At 39.7% G+C, this 26,755-nt stretch overlaps 2 protein-coding genes across 3 annotated transcripts in view; both read right to left on the bottom strand.

Moving 5' to 3' along the window:
* Positions 1-397: 397 nt before the first annotated feature.
* On the bottom strand, positions 398-7,778 carry srsf5b (serine and arginine rich splicing factor 5b). The gene is made up of 8 exons (XM_065256898.2): positions 7,664-7,778; positions 7,291-7,421; positions 5,248-5,318; positions 4,966-5,121; positions 4,555-4,624; positions 3,081-3,154; positions 1,677-1,784; positions 398-1,600 (listed from the first exon to the last, which is right to left on the bottom strand). The coding sequence occupies exons 2-8, from the start codon at positions 7,414-7,416 to the stop codon at positions 1,330-1,332; spliced, it is 876 nt and encodes a 291-aa protein (XP_065112970.1). The 5' UTR covers positions 7,417-7,421; positions 7,664-7,778; the 3' UTR covers positions 398-1,329.
* Positions 7,779-8,560: 782 nt separating this feature from the next.
* Positions 8,561-26,755, bottom strand: part of susd6 (sushi domain containing 6) — a 32,230-nt gene continuing 14,035 nt past the window's right edge. Inside the window, exons 3-7 of one of the 2 annotated variants that reach the window (XM_065256896.2) lie at positions 13,289-13,480; positions 11,506-11,700; positions 11,281-11,419; positions 10,600-11,009; positions 8,561-10,500 (exon numbers count right to left, since the gene is read on the bottom strand). In XM_065256896.2, coding sequence (XP_065112968.1) covers positions 10,481-10,500; positions 10,600-11,009; positions 11,281-11,419; positions 11,506-11,700; positions 13,289-13,480 — 956 coding nt within the window. In that variant the 3' untranslated portion in view covers positions 8,561-10,480. The remainder of the gene's footprint in view (positions 10,501-10,599; positions 11,010-11,280; positions 11,420-11,505; positions 11,701-13,288; positions 13,481-26,755) is intronic. The other variant, XM_065256897.2, reaches the window with a different exon arrangement.

Below are 26,755 nucleotides of genomic sequence, written 5' to 3'. Positions count from 1 at the left end.
GTCTTCTATCCACTCCACTATAGTACACGGATCTGGGAGCTGTGTTGAAAAAGTTGATGTGTAAACTTTCTAAAATAACTTACTTGGTCTGTGTTGCTTCACTGCTGATTCTTGCCATACTTCCGTTGCCAAACTGCGCGCGCATACGTTGCCACGTCATCATTTTGTACAAACAGTAAAAGGGTCTATATACTCCAGTCTTCAACAGTGCTAGTTTTTTTGTTACCCAGCATTCTCTTATCACAACTTGAAAGTATGTAAATGACGACATTCATTTTAGGGTGAACTATCCCTATCCCATATTTTTTGTCTATTTGTTTTTTATGTCTATACAATATGGCAATAGTGTACAGGTTGCCAAGGAATAAACCACTTAGAGTAACACAATACAAACTCGTGTTTTATCATTTAAATTTTATTTGCAGTGCCTTACCAACATCATAAACATTCAAAACGTTTAAAAATATTTATATCACGGTACAGAAAGGGAACTTGTTTTCCAATGAAAAACATGCATCGAAATGTGTACACATCAGTACCATGATACAAAAATGAAATAAAAAAGCAAACAGTTACATGTGATTCATTTGAACCATAGCATATTAAAATGAAAAGCGGTATGTATGCTTGGTTTCACATGTTATCGCATGTGTGCCTGAACACGTGCAGCGATGAGGAGGAAATTTAAGTAGATAATTTGTTGACTCTGAGCAGATTACATTTTAATCATTTGTTACAAAACAATTCTCACATGTGATCAAGAACAAAAATGTCAAAAAACACTGTCAATAAGCTAACCTGAAAAACACAGGCCGGTAGATCGACTCTCACCTGAAATTCCCCCCTGTTACAATCAGCCATAAATGCGAGGCTTTTTCCCATCTGTCAATAATCATGGATTGAATTATTCCTAATTAAATTATCAACAAATATGTTATGACCAAGCTCACTGAAAACAACCCAAAATCACATTTACTCACTTATCCATGAATGGGTTTATACAATAACAAGAATTTCTCAAACCTCACTCTTCAAATAGTGATAAAAATAACAAATTACCCATCAAAAGACATTCAAACATGAATTTCAGGAATACACAAAAAAACACAAAAACAAAAAGCTGTACAGTTCAGAAGTGACAAGTACCATCTGTCAAATAACTAGCAGACCCTGCACTATGAACCTCACTTCTATCATCGAGAAAAACTGATCCTCAACTTTTACGACTTTAACGAACAAAAGATGCAACAATATTGCTGCAACAAACTTGGCCAACCTTTTGCAGTGCTTGACCAAAGATGCATCTCTGAGCGTAAAGAACGTTACAGTCTAATGGCGACTGTCGGTGGACGGGGAACGAGACGGTGGGGGGCGCTGGGACAGGGCGGGCGGCGATGCAGATCCGGCGGGAGATGCGCCCTTGGTTTCTTTGGGCCGTGCAGGAGAAGTGCTCGGTGATCGGGAGCGACTGCGAGAGCGACTCCTAGAGCGGTTCTGCGATTTGGGGGTGTGTGAACGGGAGCGACTACGGGATCGTGAAGGGGAGCGTCCTCGAGAACGAGAGCGGGATGAGCTGTTTGAACGGGAGCGACTCCTGGATCTGCAGAAGAGAGTACTTTTAAGTCAAACTCAAATTGTTTATATCTAATGCGACAATCATCAAACAATTTCCTTACTTTTTCCTGGATGCTTCAATAAGCTTGATTTTTCTGCCATTGATCTCCTTCCCAGATAACTTCTCCATTGCATTTTTTAGATCGCTATGTGAAGCAAACTCAACCACACTACAGAGTAAGATAAAAGTATTGGGATTAGTACACAGCCTTAATGCAGAAATGAAATATTAATTATTGTGTTTTTTCAGTAAGTGGTTTTCAGTAATTTTGTATGACACAAACAAATCAAATATTAACTTAAAAAATAATCAAAAATGTTAAAGGATTAGTCCTTATAAAAATACAGATAATTTACTCACCACCATGTCATCCAAAATGTTGATGTCTTCCTTTGTTCAGTCGAGAAGAAATTATGTTTTTTGAGAAAAACATTTCAGGATTTTTCTCATTTTAATGGACTTTAATGGACCCCAACATGTAACAGTTTTAATGCAGTTTAAAATTGCAGTTTCAAAGGAATCTAAACGATCCCAAACGAGGCATAAGGGTCTTATCTAGCGAAACGATTGTCATTTTTGACAAGAAAAATAAAAATATGCACTTTTTAACCACAACTTCTCACCCATCTCCGGTCCTGTGACGCGCCAGCACAACCTCACATAATTGCGAAATGCCGTTGAAAGGTCACGTGTTACATACGTGAAACGCACACTTGCGGACCATTTTAAACAATAAACTAACACAAAGAAATTAATTGGTATCGTTCCACATAAAACAACGTCGGAACGGTCCTCTTTCTCCACACTTGTAAACACTGGGGCGTAGTTTCGATACGTCATCCGTGACCTCTTGACGTGACACATTTGTGTGAGATCGTGCTGGGGCGTCACAGGACCGGAGATAGACAAGAAGTTGTGGTTTAAAAGTGCATTTTTTTTTTTGTCAAAAATGACAATCGTTTCGCTAGATAAGACCCTTATGCCTCATTTGAGATCGTTTAGAGTCCTTTGAAACTGCAATTTTAAACTGCATTAAAACTGTTACGTGTTGGGGTCCATTAAAATGAGAAATCCTGGAATGTTTTCCTCAAAAAAAACAATTTCTTCTTGACTGAACAAAGAAAGAAATCAACATTTTGGATGACATTGGTGAGTAAATTATCAGGATTTTTTTTTTAAATGGACTAATCCTTTAATATCTTATGTGTTTTTAACATTAATCCCCATTACTATTTAAACCAGAGGTCTGAAAACAGGAAGGATTTGACACTGTAGGGTGCCCACCAATTATTATTTGATCTCATTTTTCAATATGAAAACCAAAATACAATTAAAATGACTGTACATACAGTACCTCTGATTTAAACATTACAACATGAGTGTTATAGATCATGCACGTCACCATAATGGAGTAAAAAAAGCAAAATGCCCAAACCCAGTTTTGGGACATACACCACTGGCTTACCCCTCATTAAGCTTTGGTCGATGGGCATCTGCAAAAGTAACTTCTCCAGCCTGTCTCATGAAATCCTTCAAATCCTACACACAGCACAGCAAAACTTTGGAGTTAACAAAGTAACTTTCATCATTGTTTTTACACGTGCTACAAAGTTAACTTTAAAAGTTGGGGTCCAAGAACCTCTCAGCTCACGTGTGGGCCTGGTCCACGTGTATGAGCTAATGAGACAGTGAAAATTAACATTGAATTGAAGGTTAACTAAACGACTCTGTCACACTGATTAACTTTTAACCAGACAAAGCTTTCTGGTTTGGTAGCATGCTGCATTAGTAAACAAATGTTTGGAGAGGCATGGGGCACTTTAATATAGCTAAAAAAAGCTTTGCAAGACTGGCTAACTTTGGGTTCTGAAATGTAAAAAACATGCAAAACAAAGACTTCTGTGTCTAATCTGCCAAGTGTGCCCCTGTGGTGGCGCATTACAATCAGGACCATGATAAATTTGGCTCGCGGCGCTGTGACATTCTTGGATCCCCTCGGTTCACAAATCTTTCAGAAGCAATTTGTGGAAAAGCTCGTAAAAAAGGGGCCCACATTTAGTAAAAGAATACCTTTAAATGTATATGCTTTTACATTAGAAAGATGCAGTCTTACCAAGGTAACAACAAGTGTATATAGGATGTGTGTGGTGGAGCTTCCCTCCACGATCATATTTTATCTTTTTTTTACCTTCCCCCAAGGGCACTGAGTGTGAACAGGGAGGAAGAGAATAGACTAATACCTGGGAACGTACCCATCGAGGCCAAAACCTGGAGATTTAATCCTCTGCCACGTGTGTGGAACCACCAGAGAGCAGGGTGTGCGAGTATACCGATCGAAGCCTCTCAAATTATCGAACCCCTCGATTGATCGAGATTCGCTCTCTTTTTCTTTCTCTCTCTCTGTCTGTCTCTGGCCCTCTATCAGTTTCGTTCTCTCTCATTCTCTCTCTGTCTCTCTCTCTCTTTCGGCTCGGCACCGTCACAAATCGTGCTTTGTAGCGGCATCCGTCGCTTCTAGAGCGAGAGGACAGCATTCATGCGATCAGCGGAGGTCAACTAGGCGTGGGGCACAGGGGAAGTGGCTTAACCAGAGAGGAGTTAACTCCACCATTAGCGAACTCTTCCATACGACACAACAGTCAGGCTGGTAAATAAAGGGGTGAACAATTGGTTAAAACAGAGGCAAAGTGCTTAACCTTAGTGTTTCCTTGACTCTAGTTCATTTGCATAATGTATTATATGACCTTAATTTTGAAAGTAATCTCAGAATGCTTGGTGTGACCTTTTGTCATTGATTTATATTTAAATTGTTAGTAAAGCTATTTTTTATACATATTTTAGCTATCTAAGAAGGAATCCTCATGTCTTTTCCTCATGCCTCATTTGCAATACTTGGGAATAAACCTCAGTCTTACCAAATTTGACAGAAAAACACTCACCTGCCAACTGACTCTAGATGATAAATTCTCCACGATAAGGCGGTTCTCAGTGCGCATTGGTGGAGGGTTCCTAGAGGACGAGAAAGCAGGAGTTATTGGAAGTCCCATTGACTCTTTAATATATACTTAGATAATCAGATTTGGAGACAAGCCTGAATTTCACAGATGGATATGTATCGACCATGTTTTGCATTACCCAGCGCTTTAAATACATTAATTTGGTTAAAAAGCTTTTTAAATGTTTTATGTAATGCTGTAGAGTCAAGTTATTCATACATTAATTATCCCACCTTTTATCACAATTAACATTGTGTCTGAGATTTATATTTACATACTGTGCATGAAAACATTGAGTTACACGTGCTCTATTAAAAAGGAAGGAATGTGTATTTAACATAAATTGGGTCTTACCTTCGGCTGTCCTGGGAGCCACGGCCATACCGGGAAGAACTGGGGAAACGTCCTCCACCACCACCACCACCACCGCCGCCCCCGCCGCCACCACCACCATTGCCGCCGCGACCTCTGCCCCCGCGTAGACGGACACGGGCATGTTCGATGGTCACCCTGCAAACATCAAAAATCGTTATAAATGTGTATGAGCACATTTAATTTCCTCCCACTATGGACATTTTGATAACGATCCCAATGCAAAATGTTAACATGTATTGCGAAAAGAGCTTTAAAATATACCTCTCATTGCAAAGCTCTTTCCCATCAAGGTCATAAACGGCATCTTCTGCGTCCCTTGGATCATCAAATTCCTATAAACAGGCACATTATTGTGGTTGTGTCCTAAATTCAGAACATCTCATCTAGACAGCATTTTGGGCATCAAAGGCATAGGCTCAAAAATGTCCAAACATACTGCTAGAGGTGTGTCCGAGTTCATGCTGAGCTGCACAGACAGATCGGCATATGACATCACAGTACAGCGAACTATTCGAAAGCATCTCTTTCGATCTGATCTTACTGAACTGATATCAAACCTTAGGTTTTCAGCACACCTGATAGTACTTGAGGTAATGCATGCATTAAAAAAAACTGCATAATAGAGTGCTGCAGGGATGACGTATTTTTGTAGGGAAACCCAAAAGCGAGTTAGCATTTTAGTTAAGGGGTGTTGTATCTAGACCAGTGGTTCTCAAACTTTGTGTGCTTGCGGCCCCCCTTGTATATGGTGCATTCCCTCGCGACCCCCCCAAAGAAAATTTATGACAAACAGTTCTAAAATGTAAAATTTTAATTAAACAGAACATTAAATTATACAAAGTAGTGATGTTGGTTAGTAGACTTATTTTTTTGTTTAATTACACAAAATTTATGATAAATTAATGTATTTTATAAATGTCATAAAACTGGGGCCCCCCTGGCACCGTCTCGCGGCCCCCCCTGGGGGCCCCGGACCCCAGTTTGAGAACCACTGATCTAGACCTCCTATTATAACTTATTATATTATAACAAATAAAGTAAAAGAAATCTCTTTTAAACTCATTTTTAAATATTACCCCAGTAAATATTTCCTTGTAAACTAATTTAATTGTGATATTGACATGTTTTGTACTTTTTGTGGTAAGAATACAAAGACATTTTTCATTTGATTTGGAGTTCAAATTTTTTTTAATGAATGGTTAGATTTGTACTCTTTTGTTTGAGATCATATTTTGCCCAGCTTTTAACTGGGTTTTGAAAATATTTTATTTATTTGTTTCTTTTCTCTTACCACATTTCATTACATAAGGAATATTATTTGGTTAATTTGTTACTTTTGTTGGCAAAGTTGTGTGTACATAAATGTAAATATGCTGATTATAAACCATTATTTCAAATTTTGCTATTAGAAGTTAAGCAAAACCTAAAATCTATTTAGAATCTGATAAACAAGAAAGCTGTTAAATGTATTAATGTATGTAAGCATTTCCATGTTTTTGATTTTTCTTTTTTTTCTGTTGTCCCCTGGCTAATGTAAAAAAATTGTTGAATATGATTGATTAAAAAGGTGTTAACGTTAGCATTTTAGCACTTCCGGTTCCATTGTACCAAAGTTAATGGATTTTTTATTTTTATTTTTTAAATAAGACCATAAGCCCAAAAAATTTCACGTCTTATTCTACGACATAAAACATCAGTAACGTTATATCTCCACTCGTGACTTTTTTTAAGCTTTCACGTTTCTTTAAAAGGGCGGTTGCTAACAAGCTGCTACACGGGAGTACACACTTTAAACGTCATCACGCATAAAGATAATAAAAACAACGCAACATGGGGATAGCACAATTCCAAACAAATTAGTATTTTCTTATCAGAAAACACGTTTTTAAATGTTTTTTAATAAAGTTTGAAAGAGCTGTAACGTTAGATAATTGGTGGAGATGTCGAGAGATCGTTGTGTAATGTTAGTTCACTTAGGCTAATGTTAGCTTTTACATTTTAGTAAACGCATATAGACTTCAAAATTCATGAACGTTGTGTTGACCTGCGAAAATTCTCTCGTTGGACAAAACGTCTAAGTGTGTTAAACGTTTGTTAAACCCAGATCTTATTTTTTTGCGATAATCCAAGAGTCTAAGGGTAAAAATGAATGAGGAACCAGCGAGGTAACAGTGTCCCGCCAACTTCCGGGTTGGCCTACAAAAATACGTAATCCCTGCGGCACTCTATACATCTTGTTATCACAAATTATTAACAGTATTTTCATTATCTAATAGACTCAGAAAAACATTGTTTTACACTTACCACAAAGCCAAAGCCTCGTTTCAGGTCAATGTCTCTGATTTTCCCGTAACCCTTGAAGAAGCGCTCGACGTCCTTCTCGCGAGCGGAGGGGTTTAACCGACCGATAAAAATACGTGAACCGCTCATCCTCTCTAAAATAAACGTTAAAATCTCTTCAATATAACACCATAATACATTTTTGAACATGAAAAATGTGATTAATATGGACTCTTTATGTTAATCTGCAACAACCGTCGACTAAATTTAGCATCAGCGTCAAAGGCCCATCATAAAAACACGCAAATTCAAGATAAAATTACTCCATCAAACACACTAGAATTTTATAAAGCTACATTTTGATTTTATGAATGATGTATCCCTCAAAAATACATACCAATGTAAAAATGTTTCTCCGGTGAATAAAGCACGTCTATGCAAGCAGGTCCCTCGCACAAAATGGAGTCGGGCAAGTAGATAAAGCCGCGAGAGAAGGCTCAGGCTGATCTGAGATCAGCTCAACACAACACTCCAACCAATAGGGATATACAGTGCACAAATTATTTAGTATAGAGTACTAGAGTAAATATTAAAGTTTACATAAGTATTAACTACAGATGATCATTTTGCTATAGTTAACACTAAAGTACAGCACACTGTAGTATATACTATTTAGCAACAAAGTGTACTAATTACTATAATACGCTTTTAAATGTGGGTAAGCCTTCAAGTGGGAAAATGTTCACTTGACATTAAGAGACTGAGATTATTTTCAAGGTTACTGTTCAATTCTACTTATTTTAAATAATATTTATGACTGGCTAGAGATAATTTCCTAGTTTATGAATCAATATACATTTTAATTGTACACGAAATTACACGCACACACACACGATTACCGTAAGACACCGCTAGATGTCGACATAGTAAATAATTGTAACTACTTGTGTGCGTCCGATATCCTCAATACTGAAATCCATGATTAAAACATTATGTGCATTGACATAATATACCTAATATAATAGTGAACCACAACACAGCAATCACCAAAATAAATACACAACTTGTGCACTTCAAATGAAAGCTTTAATTAGAAATAGTTATATACACACTGTAGAATTAAATTAAACTTTATACAAATATTAAAATACTATCTTCACACCCACAGCAATGTACAGAGGAAAAGCAAGTGTAATGGGAGGGTGGATGAGTCAACTTTTATAGTTTTAATGCAAAAAAACACCGTACAACAGTGTTTCACACACATCCTGGATATCCTTAACTTGCTTTCTTAAAAAAAAAACATCCTTTGACTGAATCTGGTTTAAGAAAGGAAATAAAAACTTATTTCACGTTCACCGAGTGGACTATCTTAAGCTCATCCTACAACTGAGTAACACCTCTGAAAATCAATCAAGACAATGTTTATGCATAGAAAACAAAAAGTAAGGCCGTAAAGACTCTGAAGACAAATTACCATAACGCCAATGAAACCGAAAAAACGCAATTACAAAGTGAGAAATGTATGAAATGTACGAGTATTTAAGGCAGCAGTAATATTTTGCCTTCAGCTTGCATGACAAATGTAGATCAATTTACAGAAGAACAAAACTGAGGATGTGCAGAAAGACAAATTGCCCTCTCTCTCTCTCTCTCTCTCTCTCTCCAAAGTCAGACACATAAAAATATATTTATATATATGGATTTGAACACATGATGACAAACATTTGAGTGTCACGTCAAAAACAGGGGATATACACATGAGGTGGCTGTTTCCACTGGGAAAAGATGTAAATCACAAGTAAAGAAAAGCAACTCAAAAGAAATGTTCATTGGTTTTTAGATGTCCTATTTCTATGAACACACTATGAGCGAAGAAGAAGACATTTTCTGGAGCTGCATGACTTATATTACTGGGAGATTTGCGCATAATGGTTGAATGTGATCCAAATCTTTGCAGATTGACTATACCGTGCATTTAATCAATGCAACACCTTTCAGATCCGACAGGTTATTAGGTTTCTTAGTACCAGATGATTAAGATTATTTCATAAGGAAATGTAATAAACAATGCTTCTATCTTTGATAGACAAAGGTTTAACATTGGTTAATCTTAGCCATAGTAACTAAAATGCAAAGCATTCAAATGTAGTATTTGCAGTTGTGACAAATAAGTCTTTTACATGGGGCGGGGTGAATAAAACAAATTATTACTAAGGTACAGCCCAGTTAATGATCTTAGTCCACACCCATCAAGTCCTCTTGAAAAAGAACATACAAGTGATTAAAAAAATAAAGTTTTCTTGTGCGTGCAACAGATACATATAAAAGGGTAGAGCGCATGGTTTAAAAGAAAGAAGAAATATGTTCAGGTTATTTCTCTTTTCGAGAAGATATTTTGGGAGCATGACCTCACAGCCACTTCACAAACTATATATATATATCTCTCGTGTTGGACAAACAGAGATGTAGACAAAGAACATCCATTCTAGTTAAATAATATTTCAAATAGAAAATGGAGGTATTGAAAATGTTTCCTATTTGGAAAAAAGAAGCCCGGATGACACTTCAGCCCTCTTTAAATCACAACAACCACAGTCACACAGGCATCAAAAAAACACGCACATACGCGCGCAGAGCACAGCACAGCACGGATACTTCTTGACAAATAAAAAGGCAAGCATGTATTCGAATACAGTACAATGTAAGTCAGTTCAACCCTGCGACTCGCACAAGGGACGAGCTCTTGGATCAAGCGTGGGAAATGGTGCTATGCATCATGCTTCGGTTGTGCCGTGCTCCAGTGTGAACGCGCGTACAACAAAACCAAAAAAAGAAATTGCACAGAACATGCAGCATCGAAGAGAAAGGGCCGTGGCTTAGCAAATCCTAGCTGAACCCTTCTCTTGGCAGGAGATCACAGTCATTGACGGCGCAGAGGTCCACGCGATTATTAGGACACCTGCGAGAAAAGGTGTGATAACTGAGCACAGCGCATCCTTTTAACGGGTCATCTGGTTAGGGGTTCATCCGGTGAACAGAGCCGCCAGATTCCAGGTCACGCAAAGGTTTGTTGGCTGACGGACATCTTGTTGTACTGCTGTGTTGAAGAATCGTTACGGGGTAAGTGTTTGGCGAGAAGCTTTAGGGGTTAAAATCCTGGTCAGCATTGATAGAGAGAAGGAGGGTGGGGGTGTCGCACGCAGACTCAGGCCTACTTTAGCAATGGAATATCTGTAGATAAAAAACAAGATGACATTAGGTCTAGGCATAGGCACAGAAATGACAATATGACAGGTTTTACTTTTAAATCTGGATTCGGAGTTGACTTACCATCGCCGTAGTCTTCAGCAGAAGTGACTGAAAGTAAGCTGTGCTGATCGCTGCTCTCGTTGCTCTGCCTGCGATTCAGACATGCAGCTGCACCGGGCTGCTCAGCAGCCCAGGAAGAAGAGGACGAGGAAGAGGAGGGCACCTGGTGAACCAATACCGTCTCTGCGTGACACGAGGACGCAGCGGTCGAAGAGGAGGGGAAAACATAACCCGCCTGAGCCTGTTCGAGGAGTTCGCTCGAACCGTCTGCCTGTGGACCCTCCGACAGTACGATCTGAACGCGGGACTCGGTGGGCGGCACGGAATTGCCACCTGCGCCGTACACGGCTTCTTCGTAAGAAGGCAGCGCGACCTGAACGCCCTCCACCATGATGGAGGTAGGCTGTCCTGACACACCCTGCTCGCGGCTGCTTTGGAAGACAGACAGAGAGAGAGAAAGAGAAAGAGAGAGAGGTCAAATCTTGACCTGAGGCTTATGGCTTATATCACATTGAGTCGGTTACGCAACTGGGAATTACTGGAACATCAGTTTTGTAAGAGAGGTCATATTTGTCCAACCATATTTGTATTTGTGTGCTAATAAATTTAATACACTGTTAATACACGAAGCAGTGCTGATTAGTAAACACTAAAGATAAGGTTGAAATAAGATGCTCTTGGTCATTTAAGACAGTGTCTCACCGGTTGTGATGGAAGGACTTAAGTTTTGGTTGCAGTAACACAAACAGCACCACCAGCAGAAGTATGAGGGCCACAGAGCTGGCGGTGGAGGCCACGATAGACAGAGCTGGCATGGGCAAAGTGGAGTGCGGTTCCTCCCCTAAGGATACAGTAAAATATAACAAATTAAATATCTCTTACGATGGAAGAGTTTGTGGATCAACCTCTTGTTGCTGTGTGACGTACCTTGTACGGGGTGACAGCTAATCTGCATGGATGACTTCCACTCTCCGTTCTCGCAGGTTCTGAACTGGTACCCTCCTTTGAAGACGTAACCCTCGTCGCAAAAGTACTCTATCACTGTGCCCTGGGTTAGTCTGTGGCAGGGTGAGGGGTGGCATTTGTATCCTCCGTTCTCTGGTTCAATGGGCGGTTGACAAACTGTTGAGAAATAGGTTGTTATTTGCAATACACATACAAAAAAGCAGAAACAGTTCGATGGTGAAAGCAACCGATGCTGGGGTTTCGTCAAATCGGAATCACTTTAATTATAGGATGGCAACCCTGCTTGAGAAAAGGTCCTGCTTGGAGCTTTTCCCGTGTCCTGAAGTGTGTTGCTATGGTAACGTTTATAAAGCCATAACAGAGCCGTATGTGGTGCTGTCGATTACAGCAAAATATTTAACCAAACAGACCATAATGGGTTTTACGAGCCCAATCTTATAATTACAGTAATTCCAACATAACATGCAACATTAATCTCCTCGGATAGAAGCTTATCCGCTTGTTAAGTCACTCATGACGGAAGGAATACTGTTTCCGGGTCCAAACATCCACTCTTTTCAATGGAGGATATTTTTTAAACAGCTGTTTATGTCTTCATATCACACATTTAAGCAAAAATTGCATCCACACTATTCCTACACCCTATGTCGCTTTGCGCGAATTATGGGCGCGACTTCCGGCTCGTTCTGTCAATGAACCAGAACCAGTGTTTTCTATGATGATTACGGTTATAATTTTATGTATGAGCGAGTGTGAGGATGAAATTAAGAAGTGTCCTGATACATCACATGAAGATATATTCAATCGTTTCATGTTGTTCCTCGGGGGTGACGGGTCTTCAATGTGCAAATATAAAAGCACAGAGACATGCCAGTATCTTTACAGTGATACAGTCAGTCGAGTGTTTAATACATGGAATATACAGAGACTTCTTGTTTTTAACCTTTTCAGGTGATGGTTTAAAATGCCACAACTGTCCCTCTGGTGTGAGGTTTTTTTTTAAACGCCAATTTTTAATCGACTTGTTTGGTTTTTATGGTGTCACATCAAGCTTCACCCGATCCGACAGCAGCAGTAACTTTATCCTTCTCATTCAACACATTGTTATTTAAACAAACCATAATAAACATATTAAATTACTATTACATGTATTCAGATCAGTATTGTTTTCGTTTTATGGAAATATTATTATGCAGTAGATAAGACATAAGCTTATAAAAATTATTTGCTTATTTAAAGAAAAACATTTAAAACATAACAAAAGTAACGTTACGCGCAAACACATCACAAACTATTATAAACATTAACTAATAAGCAGTTTATGTACTGTAATCTCATTTTTGTAATAATATATAGTAGCAGAATAAATAAACCAGTTAAATCAGCATATTTTTATCAGCATAATATTAGTTGTTTTTGAATAATTATTGTATTTATTGTTCACTGTCAGGTGGATAAACTCACAGTGTACACAGCAGCCTCCAGGCTCATAGAATCACCGATAGCAATATATTAATAATTCATAAAAAATCCTGGTCTATGAGTCCATGTCTGGTCATCTCGGATTTTGTTATGGAGATAAAAATTAGGATTGAGGGTTTTTGGTAGTTTTGCATTATGATACAACAAGTGTATATAAGCAAGATTTTTTGTTATTTCCTTATGGCATTTGAGATCGGTTGGACCAGACAGCGGTGCATGATGTCAGACTTTTAAAACTCAAATTAAACAGAACCAAACGTACCATCGTTTTTGACACAGCGAGGTGGCTCGGAGGACCATTGGCCTGAGACAGTGCAGGTGATAATGCTGTAGCCATCCAGCGTGTATCCTGGATCGCAGCTGTACTGTAGCAGTGTGCCGACAGGGAAGGAGCCACGGTTAGTTTCTGTAAGGTTCCCATGGCCATGTGAAACAACTGGGGGTCTGGGACAGCCTGTCGAGCAAAAAGGTTAGCAACGTTAAAAGATTATCAAAAGGAAAGATAAATTATATCAATTAGTGATACAAGTAATAATATAATTAAAAAACTAGTACAATATAGCAAACTATATATTGCTTTATGTGATATATGCATTAGGGATGGAAAGATTCGCTTGGTGCATCTGCATAAAAAGTTTAAAATGGGATGCATCGGTTTAAAAACTGCATCGGATACAAATTAGCATTTACATCACGATGCATCGTTTCTAACATATTTTGCATTGGTAAAAACTGATTTATTTATTTATAATTATTAGTAAATGCCCTAAACTTTTATTATTTAGAAAGTGACCAATATTTTAAGATTGCTTTCTCCTCTCTAAACGTCCTGCTGACGTATCACTTGCTGACGTATTGCAACACTACAGAAACCAAGACGCGTGTGTCACGAAAGTCACATAAAGCATAACATGGCATAACATGGAGCTATACTCCACCAACTAGTTACAAATCCATGGGTTTCGGAAGCAAAAAAATAAAATGTGGGTGGATCCAAAGCATTTACTGGTAGTAGATGCCATTTTCTTGTATTGTTTTAATTAAACAATTGCTTTTATAGCCTAAAAGCTTTGATTACCTTGTTGTTTTGCGGGAGTACAGTTGGCGAAAGTAGTGAAAACACAAAATGGAGTTTAAATTATATGGACTCTAAATGAGCCAAGTGGATTTGAAGCAGGAAGCAGCAGCGAGAAAGTCAAGGCTGTAGCTAAAACGAAATAAAATGTAGCTAAAATATAAACAGAGTTTAATTAATTAATTTATTAATTGCATTGTAATGAGGTGAATTGCATCGGTAACTTCTTCATATGTATCTTTAATGTATTGCATTGTAGGCCAGTGGTTTTCAAACTGGGGGTTGGGGCCCCCAGGGGGGCCGCAAGATGGTGCCCGGGGGGCCCCAGTTTTATGACATTTTATGAAATACATTAATTTATCATGAATTCTGTGTAATTAAACCTAAAAAAAATAAAGGTAACTAACCAAAAGCACTACTTTTTTGTATAATGTAATGTTTTTTTATTAAAATGTTGAGTTTTAGAACAGTTTTTTGTCACAAATTTTCTTTGGGGAGCCGCAAAGGAATGCAGCATACACAAGGGGGGCCACACGCTGAAAAAGTTTGGGAACCACTGTTGTAGGCTATGCATCGAGACTCAGTTATGGAGATTTAAATCCATAATATGCATGCGTCATTCACCTAACCACAGTTAAAATTGCCCCTGTGGCTGGTTACTGCTTTGACATTTAGCCAACAGTTATTTAATACCGATAATAACCACAGACAGAAAGTAAAAAACAACTCAAAGGCCTTATGAACTCCGAAGTGACTCCAAGTCATTTGATACCGATCTTGGATCTCAGTATAAAGGCAAATGGATATCAAAGCCTGTGGTTTCACTATGCTTAGTCCAAACCCAGGGTCGATTCCAAAAACGCAAGTTTCTTCTTCTCCAAAGGCAATATATTCTTACACAAGCAGCAATAAGGGGATATCGTGATATAATAAGTGATCAGAATAAAGTTCCATGCCCATGTGTTATTCGTATGACTGCAGTCTGGGCAAACAAACCAAGAGTTCACACAAACCACATACCAGACAGTTTTTAGTGGGTCGCTGATTCATACCAGAGTTCAGAAAGATGCGTTCATCCAAACGAACAATATTTTGATCTTAAACAGACTCGGGTCCCACCAACAGCTCCAGTGACCTAAGATTTTGTTATGTTTCAGGAAGAGAGAGAGGGGTTACGAGTAAATCCTCCTCTCGTACGACTGTCCGGTATTATATTTCTCCTCGAGTTCACAAAAACACAGCACATATAATCTCCATCCCTGTGACACTTTCTGCCCTCAAGCTTAAAATCATAAAGCCAATGGTTTCCATTTCCCTCTTGTTTTCCTTCTCGGATTCAAAGGCGAATAAAAAAACCCACTTCCCAACGGCCCCTGAGCTGAAGCTTCATTCACACAATAGATTATTTAAACCATGTAAACATGTCTATCCCCACATTACATTTATCCAGCAGATAAAAAAACAAAAAAACAAACAAGGCCTGTCTGGAGAGACCCCTCTATCGCTCTCTTCTAATCTGAGCTTTTAATGTGCTGTTAAGCAGAGATCATCAGATTATGGAGTCGGCATAGATCTCTCCTCTCTTCCCATCTGACGCCAGTGACTCACTGATGCTGTGAATCACAGATGCAGAACATCATTAGGGAACATCTGTAAGTAGTTGTTTTTCTTTGTCTGCATGTTCTTCCGTTCAAAACATGTGTTCCTGAAGCTCAATTGGTAGACCACTGTGGTAGCTGGGCAAAGGTCATGGGTTCGATCCATGGGAAACACGAGTACTGATAAAGACATATACCTTGATACACAGTATCACAAAATAGCGCAATGTTATCACTCCTGCACATTAAAAATACATCAACTTGACTTCCTCGTTGTGCCTTAGGTCTGCACGAACTGAATTTTTCTTCCTCATTCTTATATTTCATGAGTCATTCAGGTAGCATCTATTAAGGAAAAGCTTGAAAAGAACTGCAGAAGATTGTACATTGACGATGGCTGCCAAGAGAATTCAGGACAATATGGGCAGGACCTTCAGAACAGATTGTACGCAAACAATAGTCCTGCCCTAGGAATGCCACGTGGGACAGGTTAGGTATCAAGGAACAAAACAACCAAAAATAAATCTTGCTCTATCAATGTGGTATGTATCTAGGCAGCACATATCATAGGTTAAAATGCCAGTTAACCTGTTTGGCTGGCAGAGGTTTCATAAGAAACTAGATCAGTTAGGTTACTTAGCAGATCATGTTGCGCAAACCTATTCATCAAAACACCAACCAGATCCTTGACCTACTAAAAAAAGCACCCAATTATCAGGATAAAACAAGTCCTGCTTAATAAATGAGACCCATTGCAACATTTAAAGTGAGATCCCAACAACACCCAAATGTACTTGTGGTCCTGAATGGCCTTCAACCTCCATCTGCCCACCAAAAATTTTAATTATCCATTATTACAAATGGCTCGGGTTTAAAGCGGATCACATTACTGGCAGCGGGCAGCTGGTCAGTAAAACCGAATCTCAATGGCTCAGGCGTGGATTAGAACGTGCCGTCTCGAACAATCCTCTAAGACACTCCCTTGCAAATATGTTTTTGTTTAGGATCTCATTATTATTACATGGCCTGATGTTTTTATTGTTTTCACAGTTGCTCCTAATTCTAATCCCTAAAGCAAGCTGTTAGAAAATGGTTCAGAAATGTAACATACAGAAATCAGGGTGGGGTGAACCGCGGTATGACCACATATATGGCCATGTATGGTATGACCATTGTATAAACATATAATGTTTACGCACATCATACAGTATGTTATAACAGATTATACCACAGGCCTGTTAAATGCTTTATTCAGATTGGTTAAGAAATGTTCCACGGTTGATGATTATTTTTCTGTAAAACGCACACCTAAGCTGTCAAATGTCTTAAAATAACCAGCAGAGTAATGATTGTGGTAACTGTAGTATAAGCGGAATAGTTGACTCCGGTCCTTTGAATTATTTGAAAATTATGCATCGTCCGCTTCGCGTCATGCCGCATTACCATTTTCTAATAATTCAACAGCCCGTCATCAATTATTCCTTACGTGTATAACAATATGTGAGAAGCTCATATGCAAAACTTTCTAAAGCCCACAGTATAGTCAAAGGCACACAGCCTTGCAAGGATAGTTTATTTGGCTCGCACATGTAAACAGACTTTCGTTGCATGCACATCATGGCTACATACTACATTATCCTGTAGGTGCATGCAGAGCTTTTCACAAAGCTTTTACACAGGGTTTCTAAAATATTCTGATGAAGAAAACTGCGACACACACTTTATGCAGACCCTCACGTACATGTAAAAAATTGACAATACTCCGGTCTTAAGTGCGTCTGACATTTTTTCTTGTAAATGAGCATTTTTTATCTGGTTCTTAAGTTTAGAATCAATAATTTCAATCTAATGGCAATAAAACGTTATTAGTCAGTAATTAAAATGTTTTATTTTAACAAATGTTACTTCATTTAAGAATTTTGCAATTGACGTTAATCCGTCGTGCGACGGAGAACTTTAATCCACGGACTAATGTTAGACAGAAAATATAATTATCCTCCTGTACAAAATTATTACCAACTCAGATTTCTTTCTTCTTCCCCATGAAAAATCACTTAAACTGAGCTGCTGTTGTCTTTTCATCTTAACCTCTGACGACCTGTCACCAGCGTCAGACCCCACTAGCAATAGAGGGGGTGGGGCGGGCCGGTGACAAGACACTGTGTTGCGCTTTCAAAATAAAAGCATGCGAGTTAAAGATTTCAAAATGGGGAGGGGGCAAATGCGACAGTCTCCAATATTGGAGGGGACACGTCCCCTCCGTCCCCCTGGTTCCTACGCCCTTGGTTCTCGGTAAAGAATCGAATTGCCCCGTCATCCTCCCACGGTTTGGGACGCACGTGCACCACGGTGCACCATGTTTAAATCGACCACGCACTTCTAATATAGTTTGGTGAAAAAACAACGCATAAAACTGCTAATGTATGGTTCTGAATAAGCTCTGTGTGTGTTTACGTGAGATTACCTGTCCAATCAACTCATAGGGCCCTATTTTAACCATCTGAAACGCAAGTGCGACGCGCAATGCGCAAGTGACTTTGTGGGCGGATCTTGGGCCCTGTTGCTATTTTTCCGGCGGGAGAAATAACTCTTGCGCCAGGCGCAAATCAATAAGGGGTTGGTCTGAAGTAGGTTCATTATTCATAGGTGTGGTTTGGGCGTAACGTCAAATAAACCAATCAGAACGCTATCCAACATTCCCTTTAAACGCAAGGGAGCAAGTTCCATGGCGGGTTGCTATTATTATAAAGGATTTACCAGGCGCACGCCAGGTGCGGTTCACAGCCGAGGAGACCATCGTTCTTGTAAGAGCAGTCAAAGACAGAGAAGTTGTTTTGTATGGGGATGGAAGAAACTCGCCCAAATCAGCGTCCGTTAAACAGGAGTGGGAGGAAATAGCCACAATTGTCTCATCAGCTGGCATCCCCAGGACGTTGCGCCAAGCTCTACAATGATGTCAGGAGATGGGGGTATCCCAAGCTTGCCAGCATAAATCGGGCACGCCATGTAACGGGAGGTGGATCTGCCTCTACACAGATGCCAGCAGAGGACATCGCTGCGTCCACCCTCACCGCTGAAAGTGTTGAAGGCGGTTTAGGGGGCTTTGAAATCGGACCCAAGAAACGCAAGCAAGGTCCAGCCCCAAAGAACACTTACAAATCCAGTTCATATACATTAAGGTTTCTTATGAAAACATTTGAATTATTATTTACATAAAATAAACGTAATACAGCCACACAAAAACTTATGAAAATATTTTAATCGTTATTTGCATGAGAATTTTTTAACGCAGCCACACAATAAATAAAAACTATCACCACAATGCTCACCACAATGATTTCCCTTATCTCATGTGTTAATATTTTTTATTGTAACAATTTATGATTTGCAAAAATAACTGTTGCATCTGTGTAGATTAGATAAGCAAAGTGTGCGCGTGTTGTGCACGCTGTACATTATGGTCAATCATGCGCCCTTAAAATAGCTTAATGAACCACGAACCACGCGCAACGCGCCACTGACTTTAGACTAGTTTTTTTTGGTCAGTGGCGCAATTGTTTTTTTAAACTGCAAAATAGCATCAGGGATGGTTTGCGCCGCAACATGCCTCCTTTTTTGCGCTGAACCGCCCAGGGAGCGCAAGTTCATTCCCTAGTTTGCCGACGTGCGTCTGTGGAGGGAAAAACCCGCTGTGCGCCGGTGCAAAATACGAATGATACATGCGTCACTGACAAAGTCAATTGCGCTGGGTGCAGGATAGGGCCCATTGTATGCAAATCTGTTGCCAACCTCACAGTTCCTCCTCACGTGTTGGTGTGTGCGTTTGTGTGGCGCGGACCGTTTGGCGCGGCAAGCTAAGGAGAAAAGACGCTAATAGAGGCACTGCCAGCTTCATTTAAGTCTACTGTAGCAGCAATGCTCAAGAAAACGTGGACAAAACTGTAATTTGTGACTGCTGTATGCTCAAGGCAATACATCTAATATGACGAGTCGCTTATTACACCGTCATCACCAGGGTGTTGTTGATAGCACGCAATCACAGGTGAGACAAAAACAGCACACATTGCCTTCGTGTTTAAATGTTAACAAACTGATCTTCTTGCGAAAAAACTAGAAGATAGTGGAATAAAATATAAAAAGTAACCCAGTGTTCTAAGCTAATTTATGTGCATTTTGAAGTTACTGTAAAGTTGGTAGGCTACATGAAGTATAATAATACAAGTGCTCTTACATGAAAATGTTGATTTTGGCAGAGGTTAAAAACGTTAAAAAAGTGTACCGAAACGTTCCAAAACCGTGACCCTAAAACTGTGATACACACCAAACCGTGAGTAATTTGAACCATTACACCCCTTATTATAAATAACCCTGCAGTAATTCGTATTGTGAACTAGTCAGTTAAATACGTAATGAAATAAAAATACCTTATGACTATTTCCTCTTTTGATTAGAAACTAGATGTGCACAAACCAAAACATACAATTAGGGCTGAACATTTTAGGGAAATAATCTAATTGTGACCCAACTACTTCAGTCACACTAGTACAGTACACTGAATGATTTGCTGAACTTCCAGACTTGTTGTAAACATACAGTACTTATCAATTCAACATAAAGCAGTGCCAAATAAGCCTGATATAAACATTCAAATGAAAGTTAGTAAATCACATATACTAAAGCGCAGAAATATAAAAACAAATTTTGAACACTCTCCCTCAAATCAGTCTCACCCTTTTTTCTCCCTCACACAAATACACACACACACGAGATGCAAACGTACACTAGCCTTGTCCATTCATTGAGATGCTTGTCAGTTTTTTATTGTGATTATCATCATTAATTCATTTACTTCCTTGTTGAACAGTGCTTTTCCATTCTGCTCTAATATGTTGGCATAATTGGTCATATACCGCCCAGCCCTAGAGGAAGGGGCATGTGGGAACATTGCTCCTAGATGTTAACCTCATGCAGTGATTCATTCATAATAGATGTTTTGTTCTTGAACTTACAACAGTACAGTTACCAGTAAAGGCCATTTCACAAACCGCCCGAGAAATCCAGCTATGTTAAACCAGCGCATTTATTGCGCAGCAAGTTCTTCGTTGAAACAAGCACAACGCAGCTGCAGAGATGTGAAACCTGTCTGTGACACAACATGTCTTGAATGGCTCTTGAGGGGCTAATAACAGTGTGCGGTTTCCTACTTGTAACACAACGCTGCATGAGAAGAGGAGGCCGCATGTTACTAGTTTCATGTTTCTGTGTACATAACACAGTTTAGATGAATCCTGCTCCTGACAGGAGGGAGGGTCATGTCGATGTTTGTAAGTATATGTGTGTGTTTGCAGTTCCCACATGTGTTTTAAAGCAGATTCAGAGAGTTAAAGGGAAACTCTGCGGGGGCGTTGCATGACGGGAAAAGCTGAGTGCGAGAGATAAAGTGCGCTCGTGGCCCTTCACAGCCGAGCAGGAAGCCATGCTAGGAAAGAGAAGTTCGGTAGAAGGGTGGCGTTCCTGCGGGGACACAGGAGAGGGGAGGATGCAGGTTTCCACACGCAAACGTATAATAACACAGAACAGGAGAAACAGACAAACCTGACTCCTACAGAAAAACGAGCCCTGACAAGAGACTTAGAAGACTTTCCTTGAAAAAATGACTGATCTATCCTGAATTAATCTATGATTATTTAAATGTCTAATGTACTTTAAACTATAAATTGACTTGGTAAACTGAATAGTTCATGCAAAAGTAAAAATTCTGTCATTATTTACCTTCCCATATGTTTTTGTATACCAGTATGTTGTTATATAATTATATAAAAAACGTTATATTCCACCATGAAGTGTCACTGCAAAAACATACAGATTTTGCAATAAGGCAAATAAAAAAACATGACACATGCATAACTCAACCCACATCTCCCACATGATCACTGAAACTCAACATGTAGGAGCATGATCGCTTAGCACGTCGCCATGGCTCACGCTCAACATTACCATTGACATGTCTGGGGAATGCTTCATATATATTAGTGACCACATCAGTCTTAATATAAAAATACTTTACTTACTTCCATTTACCAAATATAAGCACATTTGAATTCTGACAGTATACTCCTTTTTTAATATAAAACAAACAATTAAAATCTAAAAAAATTGCTTATTTATCCGTGATTTCTCTCGAGAGATCTGCTTTGTTCCAATTTTCGTCAATGAATGTTGATCTCCATTTAAAACCCCAGTGTCAAAAAGCTAAACGATAACTTCACTATGTTATCCTATATGTGATAGTCCTCACTATGACACAGCCCTTAAGGCAATGTTTCTGCCTTTTGTTCACACAGGACGCATTCCATAAATGTTACACCAATGTTACTAGAAGGAGTGTATATCGTCACTGGTCTCACATTTCGACCATGATTATTATCAAGATGCCTCAGAGAAATGAGAAGCTTGCCACCAGCAAGTAGCTCACTCAAGCCCAAGTCTCTAATGCTCAATCATAAGAGGTAAATATTGTAGGCTACCAAGTTTCTCAAGATGTTTTTTTTTAATACTAATTAGTAGGGTAACCGATCACAGTTGATCCATGATCCCTACAGATCACGACCAACGGTTTGGCTCCCATGCGATTCGCGGATTAATACGCAAATTTAAATAGGGTGAAAGTCGATCATTTGCACGTGTTTCAAAGGCTTGCAAATGTTAACACTTAAGTGATTTTAAACAATTTAACTGCAAAAGGCGCTAAAGTGAGCAATTTTTTGTACGAACAGACGCACATGCGGTTGAATGTGTCCGGTCCAACTCCAATCAAACGTGATTATCCCTATGCCCTTCACAGATCAGAACTCTTGATGTTTAAACTTGAGAGAGAGTTGTGCTACTGTGTCTCATACTGTAGTCCATTAAAGCACCGAAAAAAACACACATGCAATTTTCACTTTATGTGGAGCGACTGTTTATGCTGAATCTTCTTCCCAGAAGCGCCGTTTGGAATTCGTCCTCCGTCTGTGTGTGCGCGCGTGTTTAGGTCTCAACAAATGTAGGCATGTCAGAATTACAGTTATGCCGCTTACATAATGTAGCTTTTTTAATGTTTGATGACAAGATAGAGACTAATAATTAAAATGTAATGTCCTAATGATCAGCCTACTTATTTGTATGTCCCACAGCTGACATGGAACGTTATTAACTGGTTCAGGAACTTTATTTTTTCTTCTAACCGGTTCAGGAACGTCGAATTTAGTGTTGAACCGAAAATCGGAAACGTTAAAATACTGTTTCTGTTCGGAATGAACCAATCGGAAAAAAATCTGGTTCAAAGCCCTGATATTGAAATATAAAAATGTAAATGAGGTCCAGATATACGTTTCTTAACAAACGGTGCCCGTCACAATGTCAAGCAAAGCTTGAGGTAATTAGCAACAACAGACGCTCTAGAGCGCCACACACTTTAACAAAAAAAAAAGAAAAGCGTCACCTTTTACGCAAGGTTTTAGACGCAAAATGTGAAGCAATTGAGTGGAATCGGCACCTATATGTGCATGCTGCTGTAACACTTCCATCTGTAAAACAACACTCGGTTCAAGTGAGAATATTTTGGGGTTCTAATGTTTCACTCGGACTAAAAACGTGTTCTGATGGTGTACTGGTAACGCAGACTGATACTTTTTCGCAACCTTGAGTGACCAAGAGAGAAAGTCTTGCCTCATTGTCCCACCCCAAGCCACCGTGTCATCACTGATATCAGTTGCCTCCTCTTGCAAATCTGTAGTCAGCTGGCCACACTTTACCACCGCAGGTCGCACTTCATCACAGCGGGTCGCACTTCACCACCACAGTTGTGCGTTGGTTATGACAACCGTCACAGCCCTAGTCAACAACCCTAGTTGCTAGCGATCCCAGAATCAGGACGTATCCATGTTCACACAGAAGGCACACTGGGAATTGTATAGGACTTTTCTGAGATAAACATGCTATGTAAATGGGGTTTTGTAGAACCATAGCCGGACGAAAACATTTAGGAACCTTTATTTTCAAGAGTGCAGCAAAGAGTAATATTATTAGCCATACCAAAAAATATATCCCCATTATTGGCAGCCCTAATAAACATTTTGTATTCGTTTTTAGAATGTCCATTGTTTCAGGGCATGAACCCATCACACCCTCAGAGCCGTCACACACGCTCAGCAGAGAGTCCCTAAATGTGCCCTGTCTTCTGAGGACCGGAACAAAAGCATTATACTAAGCTCCACGTGTCCTTTATTATGTCTTTTAACAGCCCGAGGTCGGCAGCTGACTGATGAGCAGCTCTCCTCTGCAAACAAAAATCAGCTGGGAGGGAAAACTGGCAGAAGACAAGAGGGAAGCATCTATTGTTCCTCTTGCTTTTGTCATATAAGACAGAGGCAGATGGATGTTTGTACTGGTCTGGGTCGTTCACCCTCTTTCGGATTCTATTAGGACAGCTGTGAGGCACGAGTAGCTAGTTTAAACTGTTTAAAAAAGAAAAGGAGGAAAAGATGGGGAGAGAGACAGACAGAGATGTACACCCTGTGCCCCTGCTATCAGCGGATGGCTTTAGACACAGTGCTCTTGTGTTTGGGTTCAGTGGCTCACCCACTCCAGGAATGCGCTCTGTCCACAGCTAATGACAGACTGGAGTCTGTGGTGAACACCAGCAGTCAGAGGAAAAACTGCTGCCAGTGGGCCGCATGAAACCTTGGCCTTCTGATGCCGCACAGCAGCTGCGCTCAGAGGTGCTGACATCCATTGTGCTGGCTAATGGCTACTAGCAATTTGAGCGAGAAAAGGGCATCTGTTTAAACGGGAGTTGGAGAGTTAGGGGCGGATCACACAGAACGCCTTTCTGCCAGTGGCAGGCGCCTTATTTAAATTGTTTTCTATGGGCAGTGAGCATTTTGTGCACTGTTTTTTAGGGCTGGGTATCAATTCAATTCACAAGCTATCAAATCAATTCAATTTCGATTCTCGGTCCGATTTTCAGTTCCGATTCTCGACTCAATTATTATACTCGATTCTCGATTAAACTTAAATGAATATAGATTATATAGAATATTATATTATATTATAATATATTAGAATATAGACTGAATGAATGAATGACAGGCTCACCTCTCGCTCCTTGGTAACATCGCACAAGGCAAAAAAAAGGGTGACATCTAGTGGAGAAGACTAGTAATTAGATTAACGTTAATCTTACGTTCAAAGTTTGCGGAAATAAAATTGAAAAAAAAAAATCTTTTTTGTGGCCTGTGAGAATCGATTTTGAATCGACCATGGAAAAAAAACGATTAATCGAGCCCTACTGTTTATGCACGCCGGACACATTAAATTTTGCCGCCTGGCGCACCACGTGTTTTTGCAGGAATGCTCTGAGCGCCTAAAGTTGAAAAAAGTCAAGTCGGTATTCACGTTTTTTCCATTGTCCAATCGAATGTGTGTAGAGGCCGGCCTTTCATTGTGGTGACAGAAGTTTACAGTGGCTTGGAATAACTGCTCACTCATTAGCCTCTTTCACACAGTAATTTGTGTAAATAACTATGAATTTGTCAAAATAAATTTACCAGTAATTACAAAAATGTGCTGTTCACACACGCAGTGAAGATTCCTGTCTTTTTACCAGTAAGATATCATTCACCGTACCAAAATACATCATCCGTACCAAAATACCGGTAAATACGGCTTGTATTTTGTTGTTTTCACATCTGTGGCAAACGCTGACGGTCGCATAGTTTCTTGTGACCAAACAACATTGCATTAGGCGACGTCAAACCGAAACTGCGTCTTAAACAAAAGTACTGTCTGCACATTAAGGGCTCGTTATAGTCGTGCGTAGGTCCTACGGTGTAGAACCTACGCACGACTATAAATCGGGCTTTAGGCTTCACCGAGGGTGTGCTAAGGACGTCTGCAATTCGGCAAATAGATGGTTAGCCGTTATAAACAACTTAGGTAAAAAAATGTGGACGTTAACCTCAGGTGTGTGGAAACGTTGTAAACAGTGTGGGGGTAAATGCGTCATCTGTATCAAAACGTTATGATTGGCCTGAAGCTGTCAGGGCTGTCTGACGCTGTCCGTTCTATATGCCGGTAATCTATATTTTTTGTTCACACATAGCGTTTACCGGTAAATTACAACCTCTCAGACTGGTAAATTGGCAGCACTGATTTACCAGAAAGGTTCTGTTCACACATGACCTGTTAACGGCAATTTACCAATAAATTACAAGTAAAGACTGTATATATGTGTGAAAGGGCCTACTGTCTCTTGCGTGTTTGTGCACCTCTCACCCTAAATCAAGGTCAGAGCAAGCGCCCTCTTTTAAAGTTTCTGCTAATATGACAGTAAACCAAAGTTTAAAGAGCGCTCACGCTTAATGCTTGACTGACAGAACAGCTGACTTGGTGGTTGCCTAGCAACATAAAAAAGCAGCACTTTGCTCTTTTCTGAATTCAGTCAAATAAAGGCAGTGCTGTGTGATCAGACACTTATGGCGCTTTTCCATTGCATAGTACCCCACGGTTTAGTTTAGTTTAGGTCGGGTCAGCTCACCTCACTTTGGTGTGGTTAGCTTTTCCATCGAGTTTAGTATCACTTCGGAGTGGGAGGGATTATAGGCGTGTCGTTATATTTACGCTGCCTACTGCTGTGACATCATACACGTGAGAGCGTTGTTGTACATTCCCATACATTCATTTATTTCTCAGTCTGCCACAAAATTAAAATTGGCCACCACAAATAGACGTTTGCACATCGCGTTTATAACTACCTCCGTCTCACATGACAGTTTCTGTTCAAACACCCGACCCGTGGCGTCAGTCGACAGCACTCCGCTGAGCCTCATTCAAGTTGCATTTAAGCATATATAATGCGGACGTGCACGTCGCGAATGTGCCACCACAAACTGCAAGTCTGGAAAAAACTGTTATGGTGTCCCGGATTCTCAACCTGCGGATGTTTTTAATCGCTAAAAGGGTGTTTGGAAACTTATAGCAGAACACAGATAACAACATGTTTGCTTGAGACAGC

Source organism: Paramisgurnus dabryanus, chromosome 12 (genome assembly GCF_030506205.2).
Source record: "Paramisgurnus dabryanus chromosome 12, PD_genome_1.1, whole genome shotgun sequence".
Classification (NCBI taxonomy): domain Eukaryota; kingdom Metazoa; phylum Chordata; class Actinopteri; order Cypriniformes; family Cobitidae; genus Paramisgurnus; species Paramisgurnus dabryanus.
The sequence above is the reverse complement of the archived record's forward strand: the minus strand, read 5'-3'. Positions and strand labels throughout refer to the sequence as shown.

What these genes read in the sequence shown, in the direction of transcription:
- srsf5b (XM_065256898.2), bottom strand. Translation starts at nt 7,416, where the DNA reads ATGAGCGGTTCACGTATTTTTATCGGTCGGTTAAACCCCTCCGCTCGC. An exon ending in CATCTAGAGTCAGTTGGCAG is followed by an intron (nt 3,155 to 4,554) that starts GTGAGTGTTTTT and finishes TGCTGTGTGTAG; the next exon opens with GATTTGAAGGATTTCATGAG. An exon ending in CGACCAAAGCTTAATGAGGG is followed by an intron (nt 1,785 to 3,080) that starts GTAAGCCAGTGG and finishes CTTACTCTGTAG; the next exon opens with TGTGGTTGAGTTTGCTTCAC.